General features: G+C 45.0%; 1 protein-coding gene and 1 pseudogene across 24 annotated transcripts in view; one reads left to right on the top strand and one right to left on the bottom strand.

Annotated features, from left to right (window-relative positions):
- The window catches only part of KATNIP (katanin interacting protein), a 202,606-nt gene that overhangs the window by 80,769 nt on the left and 97,751 nt on the right, over positions 1-24,086 (top strand). For all 24 annotated transcript variants that reach the window (XR_011524430.1, XR_011524429.1, XM_070566501.1 and 21 more), the window contains one exon: positions 20,018-20,270. Coding sequence is in view for 22 of the 24 variants with exons in the window: in XM_070566501.1 (XP_070422602.1) it covers positions 20,018-20,270 (253 nt within the window). In the remaining 2 variants the exon portion in view is untranslated. The remainder of the gene's footprint in view (positions 1-20,017; positions 20,271-24,086) is intronic.
- LOC103556342 (ras-related protein Rab-5B pseudogene) lies at positions 8,596-9,252 on the bottom strand (annotated as a pseudogene).

The following is a 24,086-nucleotide window of genomic DNA, read 5'->3' as shown; positions in this document are numbered from 1 at the left end:
GGCATGGTTCTTTTTTTAAGTGCCCCATGTGAGTATAATTTGCAGCAATGTTTGAGAACCACAGTTATAAGGAAAAGATAGAGCTGTGGATCTCAAAGTTTGATATGCACAAGAATCACTAAGGATATTTATTTAAAATGCATATTTTAGGTCTAATTTTTAAGCAAAAGCAAACAGAGTTTCTATATAGGAGGTGTGGGAGGAGTTGTTCACAGAAGAATTTCCAGTGATTCTGAATCAGAAAGCATGAAGATTAGAGTCTATCTCAAATGGAAGGAAGGTTTTGGAGATAATTTGGACTTTGTGGCTTGGATTTGGGGACTATAAAAGAAAGAAATTTAAAAATTCAAAGTTAAAATCTCTTCTACGTTATGCAAAATTAAGATAACAGTAAAAAAAATTAAAAAAACAGGGGCCAGCCTGGTGGTGTAGTGGTTAAGTTCGCAAGTTCCATTTCGGCCGCCCTGAGTTTGCAGGTTTGGATCCCGGGTGCAGACATGGCACCTCTCATCAAGCCATGCTGTGGCAGGCGTCCCACATATAAAGTAGAGGAAGATGAGCATGGATGTTAGCTCAGGGCCAGTCTTCCTCAGCAGAAAGAAGAGGATTGGTGGTGGATGTTAACTCAGGGCTAATCTTCCTCAAAAATAAATAAATAAATAAAACAAAAATCCCCAGAGATTCACAAAAGCCAGAAAGGGATGGAAGGGGGCTCTGCCCTTGTCTTCAAAACCGTACCCTACACTTCTGGAAACTCGGGTGGAAGAGGATGTCACTTAAAATAGTAAATGAAAGATACAAAAGCGCAATAGCTCCTGACAACATCTTCTGTATTACAGATCGATTTCTATCCAGAATATTGACCATTAGTATCAAGAAAAGGCTAAATTATATCCTGCATACTTTTTTGGGAAGATAAGGTAGTCAATATATTTTAGAAACTTTTTTTTTTTTGAGGAAGATTAGCCCTGAGCTAACTGCTGCCAATCCTCCTCTTTTTGCTGAGGAAGACTGGCCCTGAGCTAACATCCATGCCCGTCTTCCTCCACTTTATACGTGGGATGCCTACCACAGCATGGCTTGCCAAGCAGTGCCGTGTCCGCACCCAGGATCCAAACTGGTGAACCCCAGGCCGCTGAAGTGAAATGTGCGCACTTAACCACTGTACCACCAGGCCGGCCCCTAGAAATATTTTTATATAAAATTATTTTATTTAGGTTTTTGACTATTTAAAGAGATGAATTTTAGATGAATAGAAAATTAATTTTGTATTATTATATTAAGAAAATGAATATACACCCTTCATATATGGTTTTTCTCACTTTGGTTACATTCAAAATATGTCTCAAACTTGAGAAAAAACAATCCAGAGAAAATAGGAGCATGTAGGAGAGTTAGTTATGACTTGAAAAAATTATGCTCAAATTCAAGATAAGGATAGGAACATAGTGAAGAAGGGAAGAGAAGGTGGCCAAAGGGAAGGGTCTGGACCCATGACAGCAAGGGCCAACTTCGGCTCACAGATGTATTTTGTTGGCTGGCCTGATGTTGTGCTGTGGTCATCGTTGTTGCTGTTCTGTTTTGAATTAGAAGACTTATCCTGAGTGTGCCCCCTCCAGCTGACCCTGGTCTCCACCACTCCCTCTGGTGTGACAGAAACTCACATTGCCATTTGACTCTACATTACATCTTCTGAAGATGCTGGAGTTTGTGACTTCTGTTTTAGGGAGTAGAAAGAGCAAGTGACAGCCTCAGCAAGCCTGGAGAGGATAGTTTGGGCTTTTTCGTAAACTCTGTGGGACCTTGGCTAAGTCACTCTTTTGGAGCCCCCATTTCCTTCCCTATGACAAGAAGGGGTAGATTCGGTATTTCTTGTGCCTGTCAGCTCTGAAATCATAAATCCGAGGTGGAGATTATAGGTCTTGCCATACAGGTATACCTCGGAGAGACTGCAGGTTTGGTTCCAGACCACCGCAATAAAACTAAAATGGTAATAAAGCAAGTAACACAAATATTTTGGTTCCCCAGTGCTTATAAAAATTATGTTTCACTATACTGTAGCCTGTTAAGTTTGCATAGCGTTGTGTCTAAAAAGACAATGTAAAAAGCAATGTATGTACATTGCTAAAAATGCTAATTTTTAGCATTGCTAAAAACATTAGCATTGCTAAAAAATGCTAATCTTCATCTGGGCCTGCAGTGAGTCGTAATCTTTCTGCTGGTGGAGGGTCTTGCCTCAGTGTTGATGGCTGCTGACTGCTGAGGGTGGTTGTTACTGAAGGTTGGGGTGGCTGTGGCAATTTTTAAAAATAAGGCAATGAAGTTTGCCACGTTGATTGACTCTTCCTTTCACGAATGATTTCTCTGTAGTGTGTGATGCTGTTTGATAGCATTTTACCCACAGCAGAACTTCTTTCAAAATTGGAGTCAGTCCTCTCAAACCCTGCTGCTGCTTTATCAACTAAGTTTATGTCATATTCTAAGTCCTTTATTGTCATTTCCACAATCTTCACAGCATCTTCACCAGGAGTAGATTCCATCTCAAGAAACCACTTTCTTTGCTCATCCATAAGAAGCAACTCCTCATCTGTTAGTTTTATCATGAGAGTGCAGCCATTCAGTCACCTCTCCAGGCTCCACTTCTAATTCTAGTTCTCTTGCTGTTTCTGCCACATCTCCAGTTACTTCTTCCACTGAAGTCTTGAAACCCTCAATGTCATCCATAAGGGTTGGGATCACTTCTTCCAAACTCCTGTTAATGTTGGTGTTTTGACCTCTTCCCATGAATCACAAAAGTTCTTAATGGCATCTAGAATGGTGAATCCTTTAGAAAAAGTTTTTGACTTACTTTGCCCAGATTCATGAGAGGAATTACTATCTATGGCAGCTATAGCCTTATGAAATGTATTTCTTAAATAATAAGACTCAAAAGTCAAAATTACTCCTTGGTCCATGTACTGCAGAATGGATGTTGCATTAGCAGGCATGAAAGCAACGTTAATCTCATTTTACATCTCCATCAGAGCTCTTGGGTGACCAGGTGTATTGTTAACGAGCAGTAAGATTTTGAAAGAAATCCTTTTCTGAGCAGTAGGTCTCAACAGCAGGCTTAAAATATTCAGTGAACCATGTGGTAAACAGATGAGTTGCCATTCAGGCTTTGTTGTTCCACTTATAGAGCACAGGCAGAGTCGATTTAGCACAATTCTTAAGGGCCCTAGGATTTTCAGAATGATAAATGAGCATTGGCTTCAACTTCGTCACCAGCTGCATTACCCCTAACAAGAGAGTCAGCCTGTCCTTTGAAGCTTTGAAACCAGGCGTTGACTTCTCCTCTCTAGCTATGAAAGTCCTAGGTGGCATCTTCTTCCAGTAGAAGGCTATTTCATCTACATTGAGAATCTGTTGTTTAATCTGTCATTAATTATCTCAGCTAGATCTTCTAGATAACTTGCTGCAGCTTCTACATCAGCCCTTGCCACTTCACCTTGTGCTTTTATGTTACGGAGACCGCTTCTCTCCTTAAACCTCATAAAACAACCTCTGCTAGCTTCAGACTTTTCTTCTGCAGCTTCCTCAGCTCTCGCAGCCTTCATAGAACTGAAGAGAGTTAGGGCCTTGCTCTGGATTAGGCTTTGGCTTAAGGGAATGTTGTGGCTGGTTTGATCTTCCATCTGGACCACTAAAACTTTCCCCATGTCAGCAATAAGGCTGTTTCACTTTCTTTATCATTTGTGTGTTCACTGGAGTAGCACTTTTAATTTCCTTCAAGAACTTTTCCTTTCATTCCATTCCCAGCTTGGCTAACCGTTTGGCACAAGAGGCCCAGCTTCCAGCCTGTCTCAGCCTTCGACATGCCTTCCTCACTAAGTTAATCATTTCTAGCTTTTGGGTTAAAGTGAGGGATGTGCGACTTGAACATTTAGAGGCCATTCCAAGGTTATTAATTAGCCTAATTTCAGTATTGTTGTGTGTCAGGGAATAGGGAGGCCTGAGGAGAGGGAGAGAGATGGGGGAACGGCTGATCAGTGGAGCACTCAGAACACACACAACATTTATAGATTAAATTCGCTGTCTTATATGGACATGGTTCATGGCGGCCCAGAACAATTACAGTAGTAACATCAAAGATCACTGATCACAGATCACCAAAACAAATATAATAATAATGAAAAAGTTTGAAATATTGTGAGAATTACCCAAATGTGACAGAGACATGAAGTGAGCAAATGCTCTTAGAAAAATGACGCCGATAGACTTGCTCAACGCAGGGTTGCCACAAACCTTCAATTTGTAAAAAATGCAATTATCTGTAAAGTACAATAGAACAAAGTATGCCTATATTGCAAAATCCACAGGAGTAGAGGATACGTAATTGTTCATGGAGCCACTACTCATCCAAGGACTAGTTCTGTAGGTCCTTTGCAAGTTACACGTTTAGGGCATGAAACACCTTTTGTCCACCCCAGGTCTGAACTTTGTAATAGCGGAGATGTGCACCATCTCATTGCCTGCTGTGTCTCTGGTCCCTCAAAGAGGGCCTACCATAGAGTTAGTCTGCAGATATATTTTTGTTAAGAATAATTGAATTGAATTGAATAATTAATTGAATCATTGAAGGAGGCAGTGGTATAGGTGTTGACAAGCACCCTGGCCCGCCCACATAACTGAGTTCAGTCATCACATCACTAAGTTATAATTATGGTGACAGCATTTTCCAAACTATGAATCGCGACATATAATCTGACAATTTTTGTGCTGCTTGAGGTGGAACAGTCAATTTGGGAGATGTAGTTTGGATTCTGAAATATTGGGATTTCTGGCACATGGTGTTAATTAAAATGAATGTTTCAATTGACATGAGCAAGGCAGGCGGGTGACAAGGACAGCACTTGGCTCGGCTGTCAGGGCATGGCAGGGACTGGTCAGGGTGTAGGGAACAGTCTGTACACAGCTCGGCTGACTGTCATTGTGTGGAAATAGGGACCCGGCAGTGCCAGGCATTCTGGTTTTAAGAGAAGCCAAGTATCTGGGTTTATGTTTGATTTCTCCCAGTTTTTTTATATTGGTAACTAATTCACAATTTTCTATGGACGAAACAAAATATGCCTGCTGGCCAGATTTGGTCTTTAGACCACGAGCTTGCAACTTCTGGTGTAGACAATGAAAGCTTTGTCAGTTCCTGACAAGAAGAGGAAGAAGTCTTTCTCCTTCCCAGTGGCGCTTAAATTAGTCCCTTTTGTACCCAGAACCATCAGGGGCATGGTGTCCTGAATGCACCGAGAGATGCCCAGTTGGACAGCTCAGACCAAAGGGCTGCCTGGCTGATGGCGTTAGGCAGGGCCCTAGGCAGGTGGGTCAGACAGCACAAGGCCGGCTGAGCAGGAATAATTCAGTGGTAAGCATGAATGATTCATGTGGAGTGATGCTGAACAAGCACTAAATGCTCATGAAATGCAGGTCCAGAAGTGAGAGATGTAGTGATCCTTCCACCCAGTGGAGCACTTCTGTAAGTGAAGATACTGGATGGTATCTACCTTCCTGAAGTATCTTTTTCAATTTCAATGAAAATAAAGAATGGCCTCGGAATCAATATTGGAATAAATAATCTTTTTTATTTCTTGCATTTATAGCCTATGTAGAATTTCTTAGGTATTTTCACATTTTTTGTATCATTTTATAGAACATCAAATACATGAGTGCTTTCTCATTAGAAGAGATTCGAACAATTAAGAAGTAAACTGAGGGGCTAGCCCCCTGGCCGAGTGGTTAAGTTCATGTGCTCCACTTTGGCAGCCCACAGTTCATTGGTTCGCATCCTGGGTGTGGACCTACAGCCCGCTCATCAAGCCAGGCTGTGGTGGCATCCCACATAGAAGAGCCAGAGAGACTTACAACTAGGAGATACAACTGTGTGCTGGGGCTTTGTGGAGGAAAAAAAAAGAGGAAGATTGACAACAGATGTTGGGCTCAGGGCCAGTCTTCCTCACACACACACACACACACACACACGCACACACACACACAGGAAGTAAACTGAGTAAAATATGAAAAGCTCTCTACCACCCAGCCAAAGCATGCCCAGTTTTTAGTTGAGCATGTGTACTTTATTGTGTCATTCATTCATTTTTTCATTGTTTTCTATTTCTGTTCATTTCTTTTATCTTGATTCCTTCCCTAAACTTTTTGGTTTAATTTATTGCTTTGGTTCTCTACCCCCGTACCGCATAACCTGGCATCTTTTTTTTTTCCACTTTTCTTTTTTTTTTCCTTTTTTACTTACATTACATACATCGCTAAATCAGCAGTCGCATTCTGTTACCACAATTGTTATGTTGGGAGAGGAAGAAAGGGCAAAAAAGGCAAATGCTTTCTTAAAAGCAAAAACAAAAAAAAGACACCCCCCTCTTTAAAAAAATGATCTGAAGAAAAAAATGAAGAGCTGGGAAATAAAAACTAAGATCCCCAAGCCCAGTGGAGCTCAAAGGAAAGCAGACGAGCTGGTAGGAAGTAGAAGGAAGGCAGCAGATAGGCCCAGAAGCTAAGGCCAAGCCTGTTCCTATGAGGGGTGGGGAGGCAAGAAGAAGCCGGAGAAGTGGTTTCCCAGCCCCAAGGCAACGAAACATCTTCACTCCTGCTCCACGGGGCAGGCTGCACAGAGAAAGAGCTCCATTTCTAAGAGACTTAAGAGAGCAGTGATCCCAGTTCTTCCGCTGATAAGAATGCCTTGGGTACTTGTAGGGGCTAGTGGGTGCCGGGAAAGGAAGGGGAAAATGTGTGTGCGTTTCAGGGCCACAGGAACTAAGGCTGCCCCTGGAAAAGGAAGGGAATTGAGGCCTAAGTGGAAGAACCCACGCAGTGTCCTTCAGAATCTCAGCTTCATGGATTTCTCAGCTGCTCTGGGACAGAAGGCGGTACGCAAGCCAAAAGGGCAGAAAGATTCCAATCCTAGGTCACTGGGGCCTTTCCTGTCTTACTTCCCCCAATTTCCCCAAAACTCTGGGCTGGAACAAGAAGGAATTTAGAGTTCTCTCTTGCCTTGATGGCTTCCCGAAGACATCCTAAAATACCTAATGAGGGATATGAAGGGTGGCTAGAGATTTAGGAAGGAGCAATGTCCTCTGTGATGTGAGACAGCTGGAGGGACCTTCAGTGCCAGATGTTCCCTGTGGAACATGTTCCTTGTAGGGGGCCACAAGTAGACCTGTGGTAGAGCCCCTAGTGGTACATGGCTTAAACTACTGGTTACATGGTGGTGGGGATGGGGATAAGCATGGAGGGACTAAACCGACAAAGGAGAAAAGAAATAGGGCGTGATGGGAGGCGGGGGACAGAACAGATTGTATAGTGTGAATAAAGATCATACCTATTTACAGGGAAGTAGAAAAGACATGGTAATGGGTGGATCAAACTGAATGTGAACCTGGGAAAGGATGGAAAACTCCTCCCCCTGGCCTGGCTCCTCTTGTTGCCCTCCCTTGGCCTGTGCTATCCTGAGACCGCTCTCCAGTTGCTCAGTTAATTCCCCAGGAAGGGCAAACCTACACCCAAGAGCTAGGTTGGCAAGAGTATAGGTTAAGAATCAGAGTTGGAGGAAGCTAGCAGTGGAGATTGGGCTTGAGTAGCTGCCACTGGTCCTGTTCTCTACAGCTCCTCCCAAACCTCATGTATACCTCGGATTCCATTTATTTGAAGAGGTGAGAGGGCAGGTTAATCAATCAAAACCCCCATAAAACAAGTATCCCAGCCGAACCACCATCAATTAAAGTGCAAACTGCAGGCAATATGGTGGCTGGGGCTGAGGCCATCTAAAGGGCAGAGAGAAAAAAAATGCGTATGTATAAATCAGAGGATGGATGACAGAAACTGGTTCCTCCTCCGATTAGATCACAGCAGAGCCAAAGAGGCAGGCAACCAGTGAAGATGCTTTGGAGGACTCTGGGGTCCAGAGTCTCCCCCACTATGGGGGAGAAGCTACCTAAGAGGCTGGGTGTGGAAACTAGGCCTTGGAAGAGTTCTGGAGTCACAGATGACACTGCATCTCCACCTCCTCCCAGTTAGCTAACAACACAACTCCCGGCTGGTATCTAGGAGTTTGCCTTCCCATTCTGACCTCTACCCAGAAACATCCAACGGGCCAACTCATGGATACTGCAGTGTTTTCAAATATGGGAAACTCCAACCAAATAAAAACAAAAGGAAAATGTTTCCTTACTCCATCTTGCTCTGAGCCTTACTCTCCCACAGGGCCCTTAATGTGACTGAACTGGAAACCTCCTTCCTGAGTTCCTGGCTTCACCACCTTCTCTATCCTGGGGAGAGGAGGAAAAGGGGATCAAGAAGAGGGATGGACCAAAAGCAGAAGGGGAAGGGGCAGGAGACAAAAATGTTTTCTGAAAAAATGGGGAGGAGGAGGAAAGATAAGTAGGTCACTGTCTTGCACCTATAACACAAAGTGAAGAAAGTTTGTTTTGGAAGGTAAGTTCTGGGGGATCTGACCCCCAAGTCCCAGATTAGAGGTAGGAGGCCAGTGGCAACAGCTACGTGGTGTTGGTTGCTGAAGTGTTAAAAACTGCCATGACGGAGCTATCAGGAGGCAGCGCTTGGGAGCCAGGGCTCAGTGTGCTGTTACCGTAGGGACTGTGTGCTGAGGGGTGGGGATCAAGGTTATTTCTTAGCTCTTGTGCTAGCTCCATACTTGGTTGCTGCCAGCCACCCCCTCAGTTGCTACAACACTGGCTCTTGTTCTGCTGGGAGTGCTTATGGAGATCCACACCCTGGCTTCGGCCTGCTGCACCCCCTGGATTCTGGGGTTCACTCTTTGGCAACTTCTTACCTATTGCCAGGAAGAGGTCATTCACGTTCGTAGCTGTCTTGGCTGAGGTCTCCATAAACAATAAGCTGTTGTCATCTGCATACACCTGGGCCTCTTCATACTCCACCATGCGCTTGTTGGCCAGGTCAGCTTTGTTCCCTGCCAGGGCAATAATGATGCTAAGACTAGCCTGTCGCTGTAGTACCTTTACCCATGTCTTTGCTCGAGCAAAGGTTTCCTCCAATGGTGCTCTCTTGGTACTCATGGAACTGCCTTTTGACAAATCGTAATACCAAGCTAGACTTCTCCACTGCCAATTCACCCAGCAGAACCAATTTGAACTGGAATATTTTGCTGGCCTGGGGCTGCCTATTGGGCCTGGCTGTGCTTCTGCTAGTCATGGCTAGATTATCAGAGTGGGAAAGGGTGGAGGGAGGGGGATGCCACAAAGTGGCAAAGGTGGGGGCAGGAGAGGAGACTTCCAGGCTTCAACAGTCCTGCGGCTCTGTCTCCCCCATTGGGCCCAAGACTGTGTCGAACAGACAAACAGCTGCGGCTCAACCCTGGCTTCTTAAGTTAAATGTTTAATTCATTTATTTTCAGTCTTGTTTTCTGATGTAGCAATTTTAAGGCTATAAATTTGCCTCTGAATACCGCTTTGTCCTTATCTCACAAATTTTGCTTCGTACGTAGTGTTTTCATTTTCATTTATTTCTATTGGTTTGTGATTTTAGGGATTTTTTCCTCCTCTTTATTTATTTAGAAGAATTTCTACAAATGTTCTAAGTAAAGAAGTTTTTTTCTCTATTTTGGGGTTTTTTTTTTTTCTATCTCTCTGTGTTAATTTTTAATTTTACTACATTATGATTAGAGACTGGCCTGTTTGGTTTCTGTTTTTTGGAAGCTTTTGAGGTTTTGTTTGTTTCTGGCTTACCAGATCATGTTTATGAATACTCCTTGGTATTTCAAAAGAATAATCATTCTCTTTTGGGTATAAAGTTCTCAATATATCTATTAAATCAAGCTATTAATTGTATTATTTAATCTGGTGATTATGTGTGTCCCAATATGGTTCCAGACTACCTATATCAAAATCACCTGGGCTTCTTATTAAAATGTGAGTTCTCACACCCACTAAAAGGTACAGACCTGGGTTTGGAGGGGGTGGAATCTGCATTTTTAATAAGGCTCCCAGGAAATTCTTATGCTCATTAGCAAACCACTTCAATAGATCCCTACTTAACTTTTGCCTATTCACCTGGTTGATTTCTGTGAATTTGTCGATTTTCCCTTATATTTCTCTGGTTTTGCTTCATGTTTCAAATCTCTGTCATTTTGTGCATATAGAGTCAAGACATTTTCTGATATATTGTACCTTTTATCCGTATGAATATATCACATGGATATATGATATATCTTTGTCCCACTTAAAGCACTGGTTGGATCTTTTCGATCTAAAGGCTTATGTCTTCTTTTAGCACTGGAAAATGTTTGTTTATTATTGTTATTATTATTTTCCATTGTTTCTGTTCTATCCTCTGGAGCTTCTGTTGGACAAATGTTGGCCAAGATCTATCCTTCAAGTCTCCTCTAATTTTTCTTTCATATTTTTCTATTTGTCTTTTTATACTGTATTCTTGTAAAATTTTGGCTTGAATTTCTAGCACACTTAATCACCTTTTAGTTCTTTCTGCTATTTAGTTTATCTTTTTTAAAAATGTTAATGATAAAATTAAAACTTTTAAGATTTCTAGTTGTTTCATTTTCACAGATGAAATGTCCCCTTAAATTTCTCCAGAGATGTAATTTTCAGTATTCTAAAGTCTTCCTCTATTTTCTCTATTAACTCTTTTTCATTGGATATTAGTTCTTTTGTTAATTAAATTTGGTGCCACTCTTTCCGAGTTGATTTTCCACAAACGTTTGGTCATTCTTGGTTGTCTGCTCATCTCTGTATTTGAGAATCCCACTTCCTCTGCCTCTTCTATTTGATGTGACCTGACCCTGGTGATTATGGGGTTGGGGCACAGAATGCTCTTGGAAGCCATCGAGGCGGAGCACATGAACTTAACCACTCGGCCACGGGGCTGGCCCCTGCTTTTACTTCTTCATTGATGTGATCTCTGCTGTCTGTCTTTTAGGAACTCCCCAAATTTCTAGTCATCTGGCAGCATTCTTTGTTGTTTGGTCTCTATCCCCCGTCCCTGTCCAGTTTCCTTCTATTCGTCCTTCCGCCAGCCCCTGCTCTGGGCAGGCTCAGGTGAGGCAGGCATGGCACGCTGATGCCAAGGGCTTTACCCAGGGCCTCACAGACAGGAAATGGTTGGCGGGCTCCAGTGAGCTTCTGCTCCCTGAGTCTGGGCTCCATCTCTTACATCTTTCTCTTATATCCCTAAGACATGGATGGCTATTTTCTTCATAATAATGGACATTAAAGACTGAGTTCCAAAGTACTTCATAAGTAAATTTAGCTTTGAGTGAAAATTAATAAAAGAAAATCCAAGGTTGAATGGGGGCAGTAAGGAAGTATCAGAAAACTGAAAATATTACATAGATATTTGAAGCTCAGGCATAACTCAAATTTTCTTAGCCATAGTTTCATCGAATTGATGTAGGGGAATGCCATTTTAAAAATACACAGCATGGAGGGGAGCTGGCCCCGTGGCCTAGTGGTTAAGTTCGCGTGCTCCGCTGCAGGCGGCCCAGTGTTTTGTTGGTTCGAATCCTGGGCGCGGACATGGCACCGCTTATCAAACCACGCTGAGGCAGCATCCCACATGCCACAACTAGAAGGACCCACAACGAAGAATATACAACTATGTACCGGGGGGCTTTGGGGAGAAAAAGGAAAAAAATAAGTTTAAAAAATCTTTAAAAAAATAAATAAAATAAAAAAAAAATACACAGCATGGACCTTCAAGTTAGGGCTCAAGTCACTTTATTCTGGGAAGTTTGTGATCTAGGAGCCACCAGGCATGGGCTGGTAAGCCTTGGGTTTGGGTTTTTGACACTCATTACACTTGTAATTTCTTAGGGAATGGCTGTCTTTGCTGTCAGATTATAAACTCCGGGAGAACAGGGACTCTGTCTTCTTCATCACTCTATCCCTAGCACTTAGCAATCAGACTTGCTTCTGGGGACAAATATATTCAACAATAAATATTTGTTGAATAAATGAATGAGTCAAAAGAAGAACACATTAGTCAATTAGCCCCTCAATGCACAGTAAAAATCCTGTCTGGGCCAGGCAAGTTAATATAAATGTGTAAAATGGCTCATGTAAGGCAATAGGAGTTAGTGGAAATTATTGCAGCTAATAGTGTGTGCCAGACAAAAGGCATTCAAATCCCAGTCTTACAGAACTGCTAACCAAATGGCAGGCATTATTGGGGGTTGGCAGGGAGCAGGGGGGTTGGCTGCACATCAGTGACCTCTACCCTAGAGATTGCTGCTTCCTCTTGAGGACCATCTTAAAGTATCCATTGTGGCTTCGTGGTCTGAACGTCTGATCTTCTCGTAGACAAAATCAATAGGGTCTGAGAAATAAAGAAGAATATGCTGTCATCTGAATTTTAAATTTTCTATAAAAATGAGACCTCTGTTAAAGCAATCACAAAACACTAATTCCTGGTGATTATCTCATTGCATCTGTTCAACAACTTGTCAGGTTGTCAGGGCACATTTTCCCATTAGAGGTAGGCTTGTGGCTCAGAGACTTGCTCGGGGACACAGGGCAACTGGAGTCAGGCCCAGAACCCAGGCCCAGAGCTTAGACCAGGCTGTTCCCCTGTCTAAGTGTGGTTAGAGGTTAATGCTTCATCCACTAACACTTAGCACACACTTTAACATCTTTAGTGGCCTCAAGGCAACTTTGCGTTGAAAGCTCTTTCGGGCGGCTTTCATCAATTCCGTGCAAGCGCATGGACAATCGCGGAGCACCTGACTTTTGTCCCCCCTAGAGACTACTTGCTTCCAAAGCACTGGTGCCACGCAGGGAGTAAACGTGGGCACATGGCGAAGAGCCTGGTCTTTGGAATCAACAGCCCTTCTTCCAAACTGGCTCTGCCGTTGCTACCCCTGTGACCTTGGGCTGGTCCTTAGGTGCCCTGAGCCTATAAGATAAGGATACCCACCGGGGTGGTGAGAGGCTGCAATGAGATAAGGTGCATAGAGAGGTTGGCTTGGTGCCCAATAATAGCAAAAGCGTCGTAATTGGTAGCTGCTGCTGATGTTATAGTTATTGTTCCTATTAGCGCAAACATTTCATGTTTTATGGTCTCTGGTTTCACTCTTTTTCCTAGGCCAGCAGAAGGAGGCAGATCAGGCATGTAAGGCACTAACCCACTGCCTCTCAACCCCCTGCTGCACCTTAGTCCGTGGTCCAGCATCCATCCCTCCTTTCACCTCCTCCCCGGCTCTTCAACAAGGCAGTCAATTTGTGTGCAGTCCCATTGTCTTTTCTCCATCTGCAGTGTTTGCAGCCTGGCCTCCAAGCACAGGGCTTTCTGTTGAAAGGGCTTGGACTTAACATTTTAAACACTGAACATTGAAATTGCATATAACATGGTTTTAAAGCAAAGCTATAAAGTAAGTTTTCACAGAGAAATTTCTGGATGACAGCTTCAAAGCAACCAGTAGACCCCGCCCAGCATGGCTTCCCTTTGAGGTGTTGGCAGGTTGGCTTTCAAAGCAACCAACCCAAGGCCCTCATCTTTCCAGATGGAAAGATTTTGAACGGCTTTCTTAAGGGAGTGTTGCTGCTTAGTCTCACCTCTCTTCGCCCCTAGAACAGATGGTCTTAGATCACGTGGGCATTACAAGGGCCTGGGTTCCTAAAGTTTGCTCACCCAATGTGAGCAAATGTATTATTTCCCTTTGTGAAGAAGATACTAGCCAGGCAGAATCTAGGCTTCCTTTTTTTATATATTTTGTAAATATAATTGTGGCATTTAAATTTGCATTAATTTAACAGAAGAAAAACCAAACTGAAACAGGAGGAATTACTGAAATTCAAATTTCTTTATCACAAAAGATATTTCTTAAGTATCTTATCAGTTTAATAAATTACAAAAACATATTAAAAGGTTGGAGTTGCCATTTTTAAAAACTGTTTCCATTTAAGATACATTTGAATAGACTATCTGCTATGGAAAATGAGGCCAGGGGTGCACCCACATTGCCTGCCCTCTTCTGGTTTCATTCTGGCCCATAACTGGAATGTGCACAATTGTCTGGTACTTATTCAGTCTCTAAATGGCTTCAGTGTTCTGCATTAGACCTTTCAGCACAGCTTCTCCAGGTCTGTGTTCTTTATTTGGATTTCACCCTTCATTGTTTGGACTTTGTCATCTGAGAGGTTTTTTCTGAGAAGGGCTTGTGAGTGCTCTATTCCCTGAGTTTCTTGCTGTTGAGATTGGTGGCCTGCTGTTTTTAAATCTAGACCACTTGACTGGATACACTAGGTTCGACAGACGCTGCTCCATCACCTCCCGGTCTCCAGCTGCTGTTCGCTGCTTTCTCAGTCACTCTTCTGGGGACGAGCTGTGTTCCAGGCTAGAGATCAGGGATTCCCAAACAACTGCTTGTCTGAAAGAGTCCTCCACACCACTGTCCGTACCACTCCTGTGGGGAATTTATTTGAAGGAGTGGGGGACAGGATTTAAACATAAATGTAAATGTATCACTTTTTGCTAATTACAAAGTTGGAAACATGCTTATAAGAAAAAAATAGGGGCTGGCCCTGTGGCCGAGTGGTTAAGTTCGTGCGCTCTGCTTCAGCAGCCCAAGGTTTCACTGGTTCGGATCCCGGGCACAGACATGGCACTGCTCATTAGGCCATGCTGAGGTGGCATCCCGCATGCCACAGCTAGAAGGACCCACAACTAAAAATATATAACTATGTACTGGGGCTCTTGGGGAGAAACGGGGGGTGGGGGGAAATTAAATAAATAAATAAAGCAAAGCAGAAAAGAAGGTCACCATAATGCTACTCCCAGAGAGAACATTGTTAATAGTTTGGTGTTTATTTTTCCAGACTTTTTATATGTATTTGAATGTATATGTGCATACACACATCCATAGAAATTAATCATTATTTTTAAAATTGGGTTTATACTGTATGTACATTTTTCGATGTGCTTCTTTTTTGCTTAAACATATACTTGCTATCTTTCTGAATAAGTGCACACAATCTACTTCATTCTCTAAAAGGGCTGCCTGAGGCTCCGTCGACGCCTGTTTTTAGTAATTTAACCCATCTCCTATTGGTGAACATTTGGATCATTCTGTGTTATAAACGATGCCTCAATGATCTTTGTCTACTTAAGACTGGAAGATAAATTCCTAGAAGGCTGGGTTGGAGGGTGTGCACATTGTTAATTTCTAGTCAACCATTTCTGTCATCTCTGCCTCCAAAATACATCTCAGAATGCATCTCCTGTCCCCACCTCTACTGCCACCTTCATCTTTCACCTGCTGCGGCTGCAGCTATTTGCCCTGTTTCCTCCCGGGCTCCGCCTCTCAAAAGCCACTTGGTATTCGAGAGCCATAGCGATCTTTAAAGACAGAGATCAGACGGTGTTGTATCTGTTATATCTCTGCACCCTTCAGTGGCCTGTCGTGCATAAAACAAAACCAGACTCTGCCACTGGCCTACAGAGCCCCGCCCCGTGTGGCCCCTCGTCTGGTGTGCACTGCCCTCCAGCCATTGCTGCCTCCTGGCCTTTGCCTCCCTGCTGCTCTTGCCTGACACACTGTGCCCCAGAGACTCACTGGCGGTTCTTCATCACCCAGCCTTCCCTGACCAGTTTTCATTGGGGGCTCCTTCAGCCACTCACTGGAGTGTCACCGTGTCCCCTCAGCCAGGCAGGCTCTTGCCTTCACAGTCCTGGCCACATCTGAAATGCCCTATTTTTCTTTGTGCACCAGTTGTCTGAGGCCTTGTCATCTACTCCCCACCCTTACCTCAGCTCTTAGCACAGTGCCCTTAGCACGCCTGCATGTATGAATAAATTAATTATGGTAGTTGCCACATCATCCTCCCCATTGGCTAGACCATGACAGAATGCAAGAGAGTCTGTTTTGCACTTGAATATCTAGAAGGAGCAGGGAGCAGGGGTTGAGGGCAGCAAATCACAGCTCTACCACTTAATCACTATGACAAGTTGGACCAGCTTAAATGCTCTTGGCCTCAGTTCTCCAATTTTGGGGACTCCCAAAATTCAGTCACTTAAAATGTAGGGTTGCAACATTGTGAAGGTAATGAAGAGGCTGGAGGGAGCCCACTTAGCTGACCATGGGTTCAAGAATCCTAATGCCCCATCCGAATCCTTCCTGGGACGGCTGTGGTCAGTGGCTCCACTCTGCCTTAGACATCAGTAGGGATGATTCTGGGCTCTGGAACTGACGCTAGAAATCTCTCAGCTAACGGACAGCCATTTTATCATTTGATCCTCAATCAATGGGCAAGAATACTGGGGATGCAGAGAGAGGGATTTTCCCACTGTCTTCTCGCCTAGCCCTGCCTCCACCTCTGCAGAACATAGGAACATGACCCCATTTGAGAGTGGGGCTTGGACCGAGAACAGGAGCCGATAGCCTATCCTGTTTTAATGAAGTTCATGTTATCACAGGGTTTTACTCCATCTATCTATCTTGCAGGGTTATTGTGAGGATCAAATGAGAGGAGTTGAAAATGTTTTATAAAATATAGAGTAATATTCCACTGTAAAGGGTTACTGCTTGTACAGTCACTGAAATTGCTGTTCAACAGCAGGCCACCCAGGAACTCCTGTTTCCCTGGGGAGGAGCAGTAAATCTGTCGACCCTCAACTGCCCACCACAGGCTGATTTTGAAGATATGAGCCAGGACCTCAGTCTGGCTTCCATGAAGGTTGTATGGACTGTCTCAATACACTCAATTAGAAGACCTTGTTATCTGTGAAAGTGCCGTTGGTGAATCGGTGCTCACTCTAATGCAGGGTTTCTCAACCTCACCCATCTTGACATTTGGATCAGATGATTCTTTCTTGTGGGGAGCTGTCCTGTGCATTCTAGGATGTTTAGCAGCATACCTGGCCTCTACCTACAAGATGCCACTAACACTCTCTTCCCCCAATTGTGACCAAAAACATCTCCAGTTATTGCCAGATACCCCTGGGGGCAAAATCCTCCCCAGTTCAGGCCACTATTTTAAGAAAACAATCTTTGAGGCAGGGATTTGTTAATCCATTTTTATGGATGTCAAAATGCAGATCAGAGGAGTTAGGTAACTTGCTAAGGGTCACATCCCTAAGGTCACCTCCAAGGCATGTGGGTGCTCTCCACTCCTGCTTACAGCCACTACCCAGCCACTGACATAATTTACATTTAGCAAATATTGTCAAGCAACTACTGTGTTCCAGGCAGTGTTCTAGCTGCTCAATAAATATCTCGATACTTGGTAGTGAACAGAGAGGGACAGAGAGAATGTAAAAGATAAACAGCTATATTAGTGTCCTATTGCTGCCATAACAACGTACCACAAACTTAGTGCTTTATTTTACAGTTCTGGAAGTCAGAAATCCAAATTCAGTTTCACTGGTCTAAAATCAAGACGTCAGTGACCTGTGTTCCTTCTGGAGGCTCTAGAAGAGAATCCATTATCTTGCCTATTCCAGTTGCTGGGGGCCACCTGCATTCTGGGCTTGTGGCCCTTTCCTCCTTCTTCCAAGCCAGCAGTGTAGCATTTTCTCTCCTCCCTGACCTCTGCTTCCAATCCTTGTATCTTCTCTTTCTATCTCTGATCTTCCTGCCTCCCTCTTACCAGGACCCTTGTGATTACATTAGGCCCACCTGGATAATCCAGGCTAATCTCCCCATCTCAAGATCCTTAACTTAATTACATCTATAAAGTCCCTTTGCCATGTAAGATAACATATTCACAGGTCCCAGGAATTAGAATGTGGATACCTTTGGGGGCCATTTATTCAGCCTACGACAGTCTGCCCTCTGGTCCCCAAAGATTCACGTCCATCCAACATGGAAAATACATCCATCCCATCCCAAGGTTTCATAAGTGTATCAACTCAAGTCCAAAATACGATCTAAGTCTCATCTGCTCAAAACTCCCAAATCTCATCATCCATATCATCTAAATTAGGTATGGGTGAGACTCTGGGTATAACCCATCTTAGGGCAAAATTCCTCTCCATCCGTGGATTTGTGGAACTAGAAAACAAGTTATTTGCTCCCAAATACAGTGGTGGGTCAGGCACAGGATAACAGCTATAGACATTCCCCTTACAATAGGGAGAAAATGAAGGGAAAAAAAGAAGTCACCAAACCCAAGCAATTGTGAAATTCAACTGGGCAAACTCCATAAGGTTTCAAGGCGTGGGAGTAATTCTGTGGCTCAGGGCTCGACCCTCTGGGCCCGTGGCTCCACCCTCGGAGTCATCCTTCTTTCATGAAGGGTAGCATGTATTTACAGCTAAGTAGTCTTATCCACCTGTTTCCTGCCTATAGAATTCTGGGAGTTAGACACCCTTCTTTTATTTTGTCCTTTCTCTCTCCCATTCAGTCTGAGCGGACAGTGTTTCTGCTGGTCTGACATTCTCAGAAACTATGTGGATTGTCTTTAGGATTCACTCCATTAGACAAGAGGCTTGCCCGCAAATCTCTTCTGGATAATGCCATCTCTATTCCACTTCTGCTGAGACGTCTAAGGGGATCCATGAGTCACATGTCTAACCTCTTCAAACAGCCCTCAGCGTGACTGAATACTCTAAACTTTGGGTCCTTCTGAGGTACTAGCAAAAGGTCGTCCAGCCACACCCTTGGTTTTCTCTCCAGAGCATGCTTTTGGACAGCGAATCTCCTAATTTTAGCGTCTTTTGCAGTCTGGATAGGCTGAGAGTTTCCCAAATCATCAAATCGCAGTTCCTTTCTACTCAACAGTTCCGCCCTCAGTCTGTCTCTTTCCTCTCACATTTTACTCTAAGCAGCAAGAAGAAACCAGACTGCGTCTTCAGCATTTGACTTGGAAATCTCTTCGGCTGAATATCCTAGTGCATCGTCCACGCGTTCCACTTACCGCATCACTGTAGGACACAGTTCAGGGAAGATTCTGCCGCTGCGTACCAGGACTCCCTCTCCTCCAGTTTCCAGTAACATGTTCCTTGCTTCCTGAGCCCTCACCAGCAGCACCTTTAATGTCCGTATTTCTGTCGTCCTTTTTTTAGGGTGATTTCTCTGAGATGGTCAAAGTTTTCTACACAGTGCCTCTCGCTTCTTCGTGAAGCCTCACTGATTCACAGGGTCCAGGGGTTAGGACTTGGGCATCTTTGGGGAGTCATCATTCAGCCTACCACAACTGTTCAGTTTGTTGGCCAACCACCAGACCTTTATTGACCGCTTCTCATTTTCTCAGACCACATTAGATCCTTTGAGGGCTATAGGGGTAGTACAGCCATGCTGACCAAACAGACTGGTTCACCCAGATGGTCCAGTTTATGCTTTTGTCCTAGTGTAAATGTAGCAGTGCCCTGTTCTGCTTTCAAAAGAATCCTGGCTTCAGTGATAAACTTCCTAGTCACTATAAGTATAGATCGTAATGCTTGGCCTTAAAATGGTAGATCTACAATCTCGTGCAGACAAAACACATATCAAAAAATTATCAAGCAGTTATAGTGAAGTGCTAAATGTTATGACATTTAGGTGCTTCTAAACATCCTTCAGTACACAGCACAGCCCCCCATAAGTATCTGCCAGCCATTTCATCATCCGGAATTTCAGAGTCATTTGGAATTTCATGTTCAAAGTATGGTCCCTGGAGCAGCAGCATCAGCATCACCTTTAATTCTTGGGTCCCATCCAGGACCCGTGAATCAGAAACTCTAGGAATGGGACCCCCACAATCCATTTTAACAAGCCCCCAGATCAAAACATCTGTTACACACACACACATACACACTTCTTCATGGCACCCCAGGCATGTGAACACCACCGTTAATACTATAAATACTGCTCTGTCTGGAGAGTTACTCGTTTGTCCCTGCCCTTTGTTTTCACATGTTCAAAGTGGTGACAACACATGGGTTGAGATGATTTTGTAAATGTTAGTTTTGTGGGAATAGCTCTTTGATTCTAGTGATCTATTTTCACATGAGGTTTTTCTCAAAGTGACATATTTCGTTTTTCACTTCTCTTCTTGACTTTTGGCAGGAGCTAAGAAAAAGCCTGGAACTTAGTGTAAATGTACAAAGGAAACAAAAGGACTGTTGCAGTGATGAATATGACTCTATCGAAGAAGACGTACTCTCTGAGCCCGATCCTGAGGACCATCCCGGAGATGACCCCTCTCTTTCCAGTGGCAACTCAGCGCAGAAGGATGTTCCTAAGAACCAGGAGACAGAAGGATGCCCTCCCCAGGGCCTAGATGCCCTTGTGGTACTGGAATTTAACCCAGCTTCCAAAAGTGAGCTCTGTCTTATGTGGCATTTCTTTGCCTTTGATATCTCTGGAATTAATAGTAAGACTTAAATTTCCAGCAGTACTTTGAATTCAGCTTTGGGTGGACTGTCTCACAGGCTGGGGAGGTGTATCAGTCAGGTCTCTACAAGAGGCAAGCTCCCAAAGGCCTACAAATGACCCTGGAGTTCCAGATGGGAAATGCCTGGCAGACAGTTGTTGGGCACTATCCTGTGCATTGTAGGATGTTTAGTAGCGTCTGCATGCCAACTGGCCAGTGCAAACTGGCTTGAGCAAAAGGGACTATTTATTGGCTTGGATAACCAAGGAGTCCAGGGCTGTAGCAAGACTCATTTCTCTCCTCTCTTCTTCCCTTCCTTTACCTTCTCCTTCCTGTCCTCCCTCTCATCTCTGCCTTCCTTTGTCTTGGTACCTGTCTCAGATAGGCTCTCCACATACAGACACAGAATTGAGATATCAGCTTTGCAATCCCATCAGAAAGTGGCTTTCTCTTCCTAAAAGCTCCAGCGTGAGTACCAGGCCTAGCTCTTGAACCCATATTAGGCCACATCTCTGGACTAGTCACTGTGGCTCTGACTGGCCAGGTCCAACCAATAGGACTATACATGTGGATATTGTCACCCAAACCACACAGACTGATCGTGGTTTCCAAAGGAAAATCAAGGTGAATCTGAAGAAGGAGGAAAGCGTACTGGGTAGGCAGAAGCAGCAGCTGTCCTCTAAAGGAGGTTTTTTCAGAAAAGACCCTGGAAAGTAGAGTAAACAAAACAGTTTGTAGGGGGCAGGGGAGCCCCTACCTGCTACAGGCCTTGTCCCCTGATCCCGAGCTTCGCCTCAGGCTGGCTTGGCCTCTACTTGCGCCTCCCTCCATTCTAAGCGCATTCTTCTCAGAGTTGGGTGTGCCATATTTTCTGAACCAAATATCAAGACCAGCCAGCTGGGAAGCATGAGTGAACCTAAGGAGAGAGAAATGAGGGAATGCCTGAAGGCAGGCAGTGTATCCGTCTGCTTGGGCTGCTGTGACAAAATGCCACAGACCAGGGGTGGCTTAAAAACAACAGAAATTTGCTGTCTCAGAGTTCTGGGGGCTGGAAGGCCAATCAGGGTGTCTGCAGGTGGTCTGCTCTGAGGCCTCTCTCCTTGGCTTGCCCGTGGGCATCTTGTCCCTGTGTCCTCACGTGGTCTTCCCTCTGTGTGTCCTCCTTTGCTCTTATAAGGACTCCAGTCTAACTGGATTAGGACCCACCCTAAGGGCCTCATTTTCCCTTACCTACCTCTTTAAAGACCCTATCTCCAAATACAGTCATGTTCTGAGGTGCTGGGGTTTGGACTTGAACACATGAGTTTTGGGGGGACATGTAACAGGCAGCCCTGGAAAATCCACACCCAATGGTTGATGTCTCCAGAGAAGAGAACCTTTGTCCCTGAAACCTGCTCTCACCATGTTCTCTCTCACCTCCAACCCCTGGCTTGGCCTGTTTCCTCTGCCTAGATCACCACACTTCCTTTCCTCTCCACTCAGAACCCTCAAAGCTGCCTCCCTGCTTTCCCCCAAGACTCAGCTCCGCGGCTGCTTCCTCCGAGAAGCCTTCTCTGTATTCCCAGCACAGCCAGGGAGGTTGGTGTCTCGTCTGCTCCCATAGCGTCGTCATGGTGCTGGTCTCAATGACCCCACTTGTCTTTCTCCCCATGTGGCCTGTGTTCTCTGCCAGGGCACTGGCCAGCTGTTACCCTCCGCTGCCTCCCTAGCATGCAGCACTCCCCTGGCACGTTCGAGCCGCTCAGGGTATCTTTGTCAAATAAATGAAGGAGCTATGCCACCTGCTAAAGTGTCTGGTGGTCAGGGCAATGTTAATATGTGTCTGCAGGGGTGCAGTGGATTGTGTTTTCTCCAAGAGGTGGGGAGGGAGTGGGGGGCTGCGAGGAGGTTGATGGAAGAGCCCCTGCCCTGGAAACAGTGGTGATGGTGGGGGCATGACAGTCACTTCCAGGTGTGAAGGCCCAGGGCCACAGGAGGAGGGCAGTTGGACCCCAGGCACAGTTGAGAGTGATACTGGGGTACAAAGCGAAAAGAGAGAACTTCACTTGCTTGACATTTTACAATTTTTACCAGTTAGATTGCTTGGCAGGCGCTGCATTGACCATGGTGGTTCGTGCCGCTGGCAGGGCTGCCCGCTCCCTAGCAAGCGCACAGAGCGGTGGCAGGCGTGCCTCCGACTGCCCCTCTCATTGGCCCCTTTCATCTGTGCCTCTGCCTGGCTGCTTTTGCCCCAGCAGGAGACAGACTCCCACCGAGCAGAGCAGGCGGGGCCGGGGGCCAGTTGAAAGGTCTCCTCAGACCCAGCGGGCGTTGGAGTTCTGAACCGACCCTGAGCATTCACTCAAGACCAGTCGGCAGTGACGGAAGAGATGTGCTTGGTTCTGGGCTGTGCATTCATTCACTCACGGGGCACATATCATGCCCCAGCCACTGTGCTGGGACAAGATGGGCCTGGCCCTTCTCCTCCACTTAATCCTGGCAGGGAAAACAGACAGTAGGCACATAAACACTTAGATAACAACAATGGCCAACATTTATTAAGTTTTTGTGTGTGTGTGGCCCTGAGCTAACATCTCTGCCAGTCTTCCTCTATTTCATGTGGGACACCACCACAGCACGGCTTAACAAGTGGTGCTAGGTCTGTGCCTGGGATCTGAACCTGCATACCCCAGGCCACCAAAGTGAAGCATGTGAACTTAACCACTACGTCACCAAGCCAGCCCCTGTTGAGTTTTTATTAACAAGTGCTAAGCACTATTCCAAGGGCTTTCCATATGGTCCCTCATTTAATCCTCACCACAACCTCCAGGGAGTCCTGTCATTGTACTTGTTTTACAGATGGGGAAACTGAAGCACAGAGAGGTCAGATAACTTGCCCAAGGTCACACAGCTAGGAAGGAACAGAGTGGGATCGAATATCTAGCAGTCTGAGCCCAGAGCCTGAGCTCTTAATCCCCAGGCTAAATAAATAAACCAGATAAAGTTAAAAAGCAATAGTTGGGCTTTGAGATGCCAATAAGTATCCCCACCCTCCTCTGTTTTCCCTAAGTTGTAAAACAAACAAGAGATGGTTATGGGATTCTGATAGGAGAGCAAATTATCACCTTTCCAACTGATAAGAGCTGGATTGGAGACTATTCAGTACTGTCCTTCTGAAGTAGGCAGACCCCCTACCCCAGATGTTGGCCTCAGCATGGTGGAAGGAACTGTGTGCCCTGAGGGCAAGCCCGCTGGAGTAGGGAGGAGGAGAGGCTGGGTTGAGCCCTGATGGCTTCCTGCTTCCACCCTCTCCTATCCTGTTTGTCCTCCCATGAGTAAGAGGCATAGAGAAAGGCAGAAGTTATTTTCCCAATAACTGGAAAAGGGGAAGTCCAGGTCATGGGTTAGATTAGGAATTCAGGGAGGAGGAGAGAATGATACCCCTCATGGTTTTAAAAATTGTGAAGATGGGGCCAGCCCCATGGCCTAGTGGTTATGTTTGGCACGCTACGCTTCAGCAGCCCGTGTTCAGTTCCCAGGCTTGGACCTACACCACTCAGCAACCCACATACAAAATAGAGGAAGATTGGCACAGATGTTAGCTCAGGGACAATCTTCCTCAAGCAAAAAAAAACTTGTGAAGATTATGAAAGAGGACACTGGTTGGGTTTGCGGGTCAGGCCCACTGCAGCTGGAATGGTCAGGGAAGCCTTCTCAGAGGAGGTGATGTTTAAGCTGAACAGGAATGAGGAGGTGGAAGCAGCTGTGAGAACAGCATTCCCG

Source organism: Equus przewalskii, chromosome 12, assembly GCF_037783145.1.
Source record: "Equus przewalskii isolate Varuska chromosome 12, EquPr2, whole genome shotgun sequence".
Classification (NCBI taxonomy): domain Eukaryota; kingdom Metazoa; phylum Chordata; class Mammalia; order Perissodactyla; family Equidae; genus Equus; species Equus przewalskii.
The sequence above is the reverse complement of the archived record's forward strand: the minus strand, read 5'-3'. Positions and strand labels throughout refer to the sequence as shown.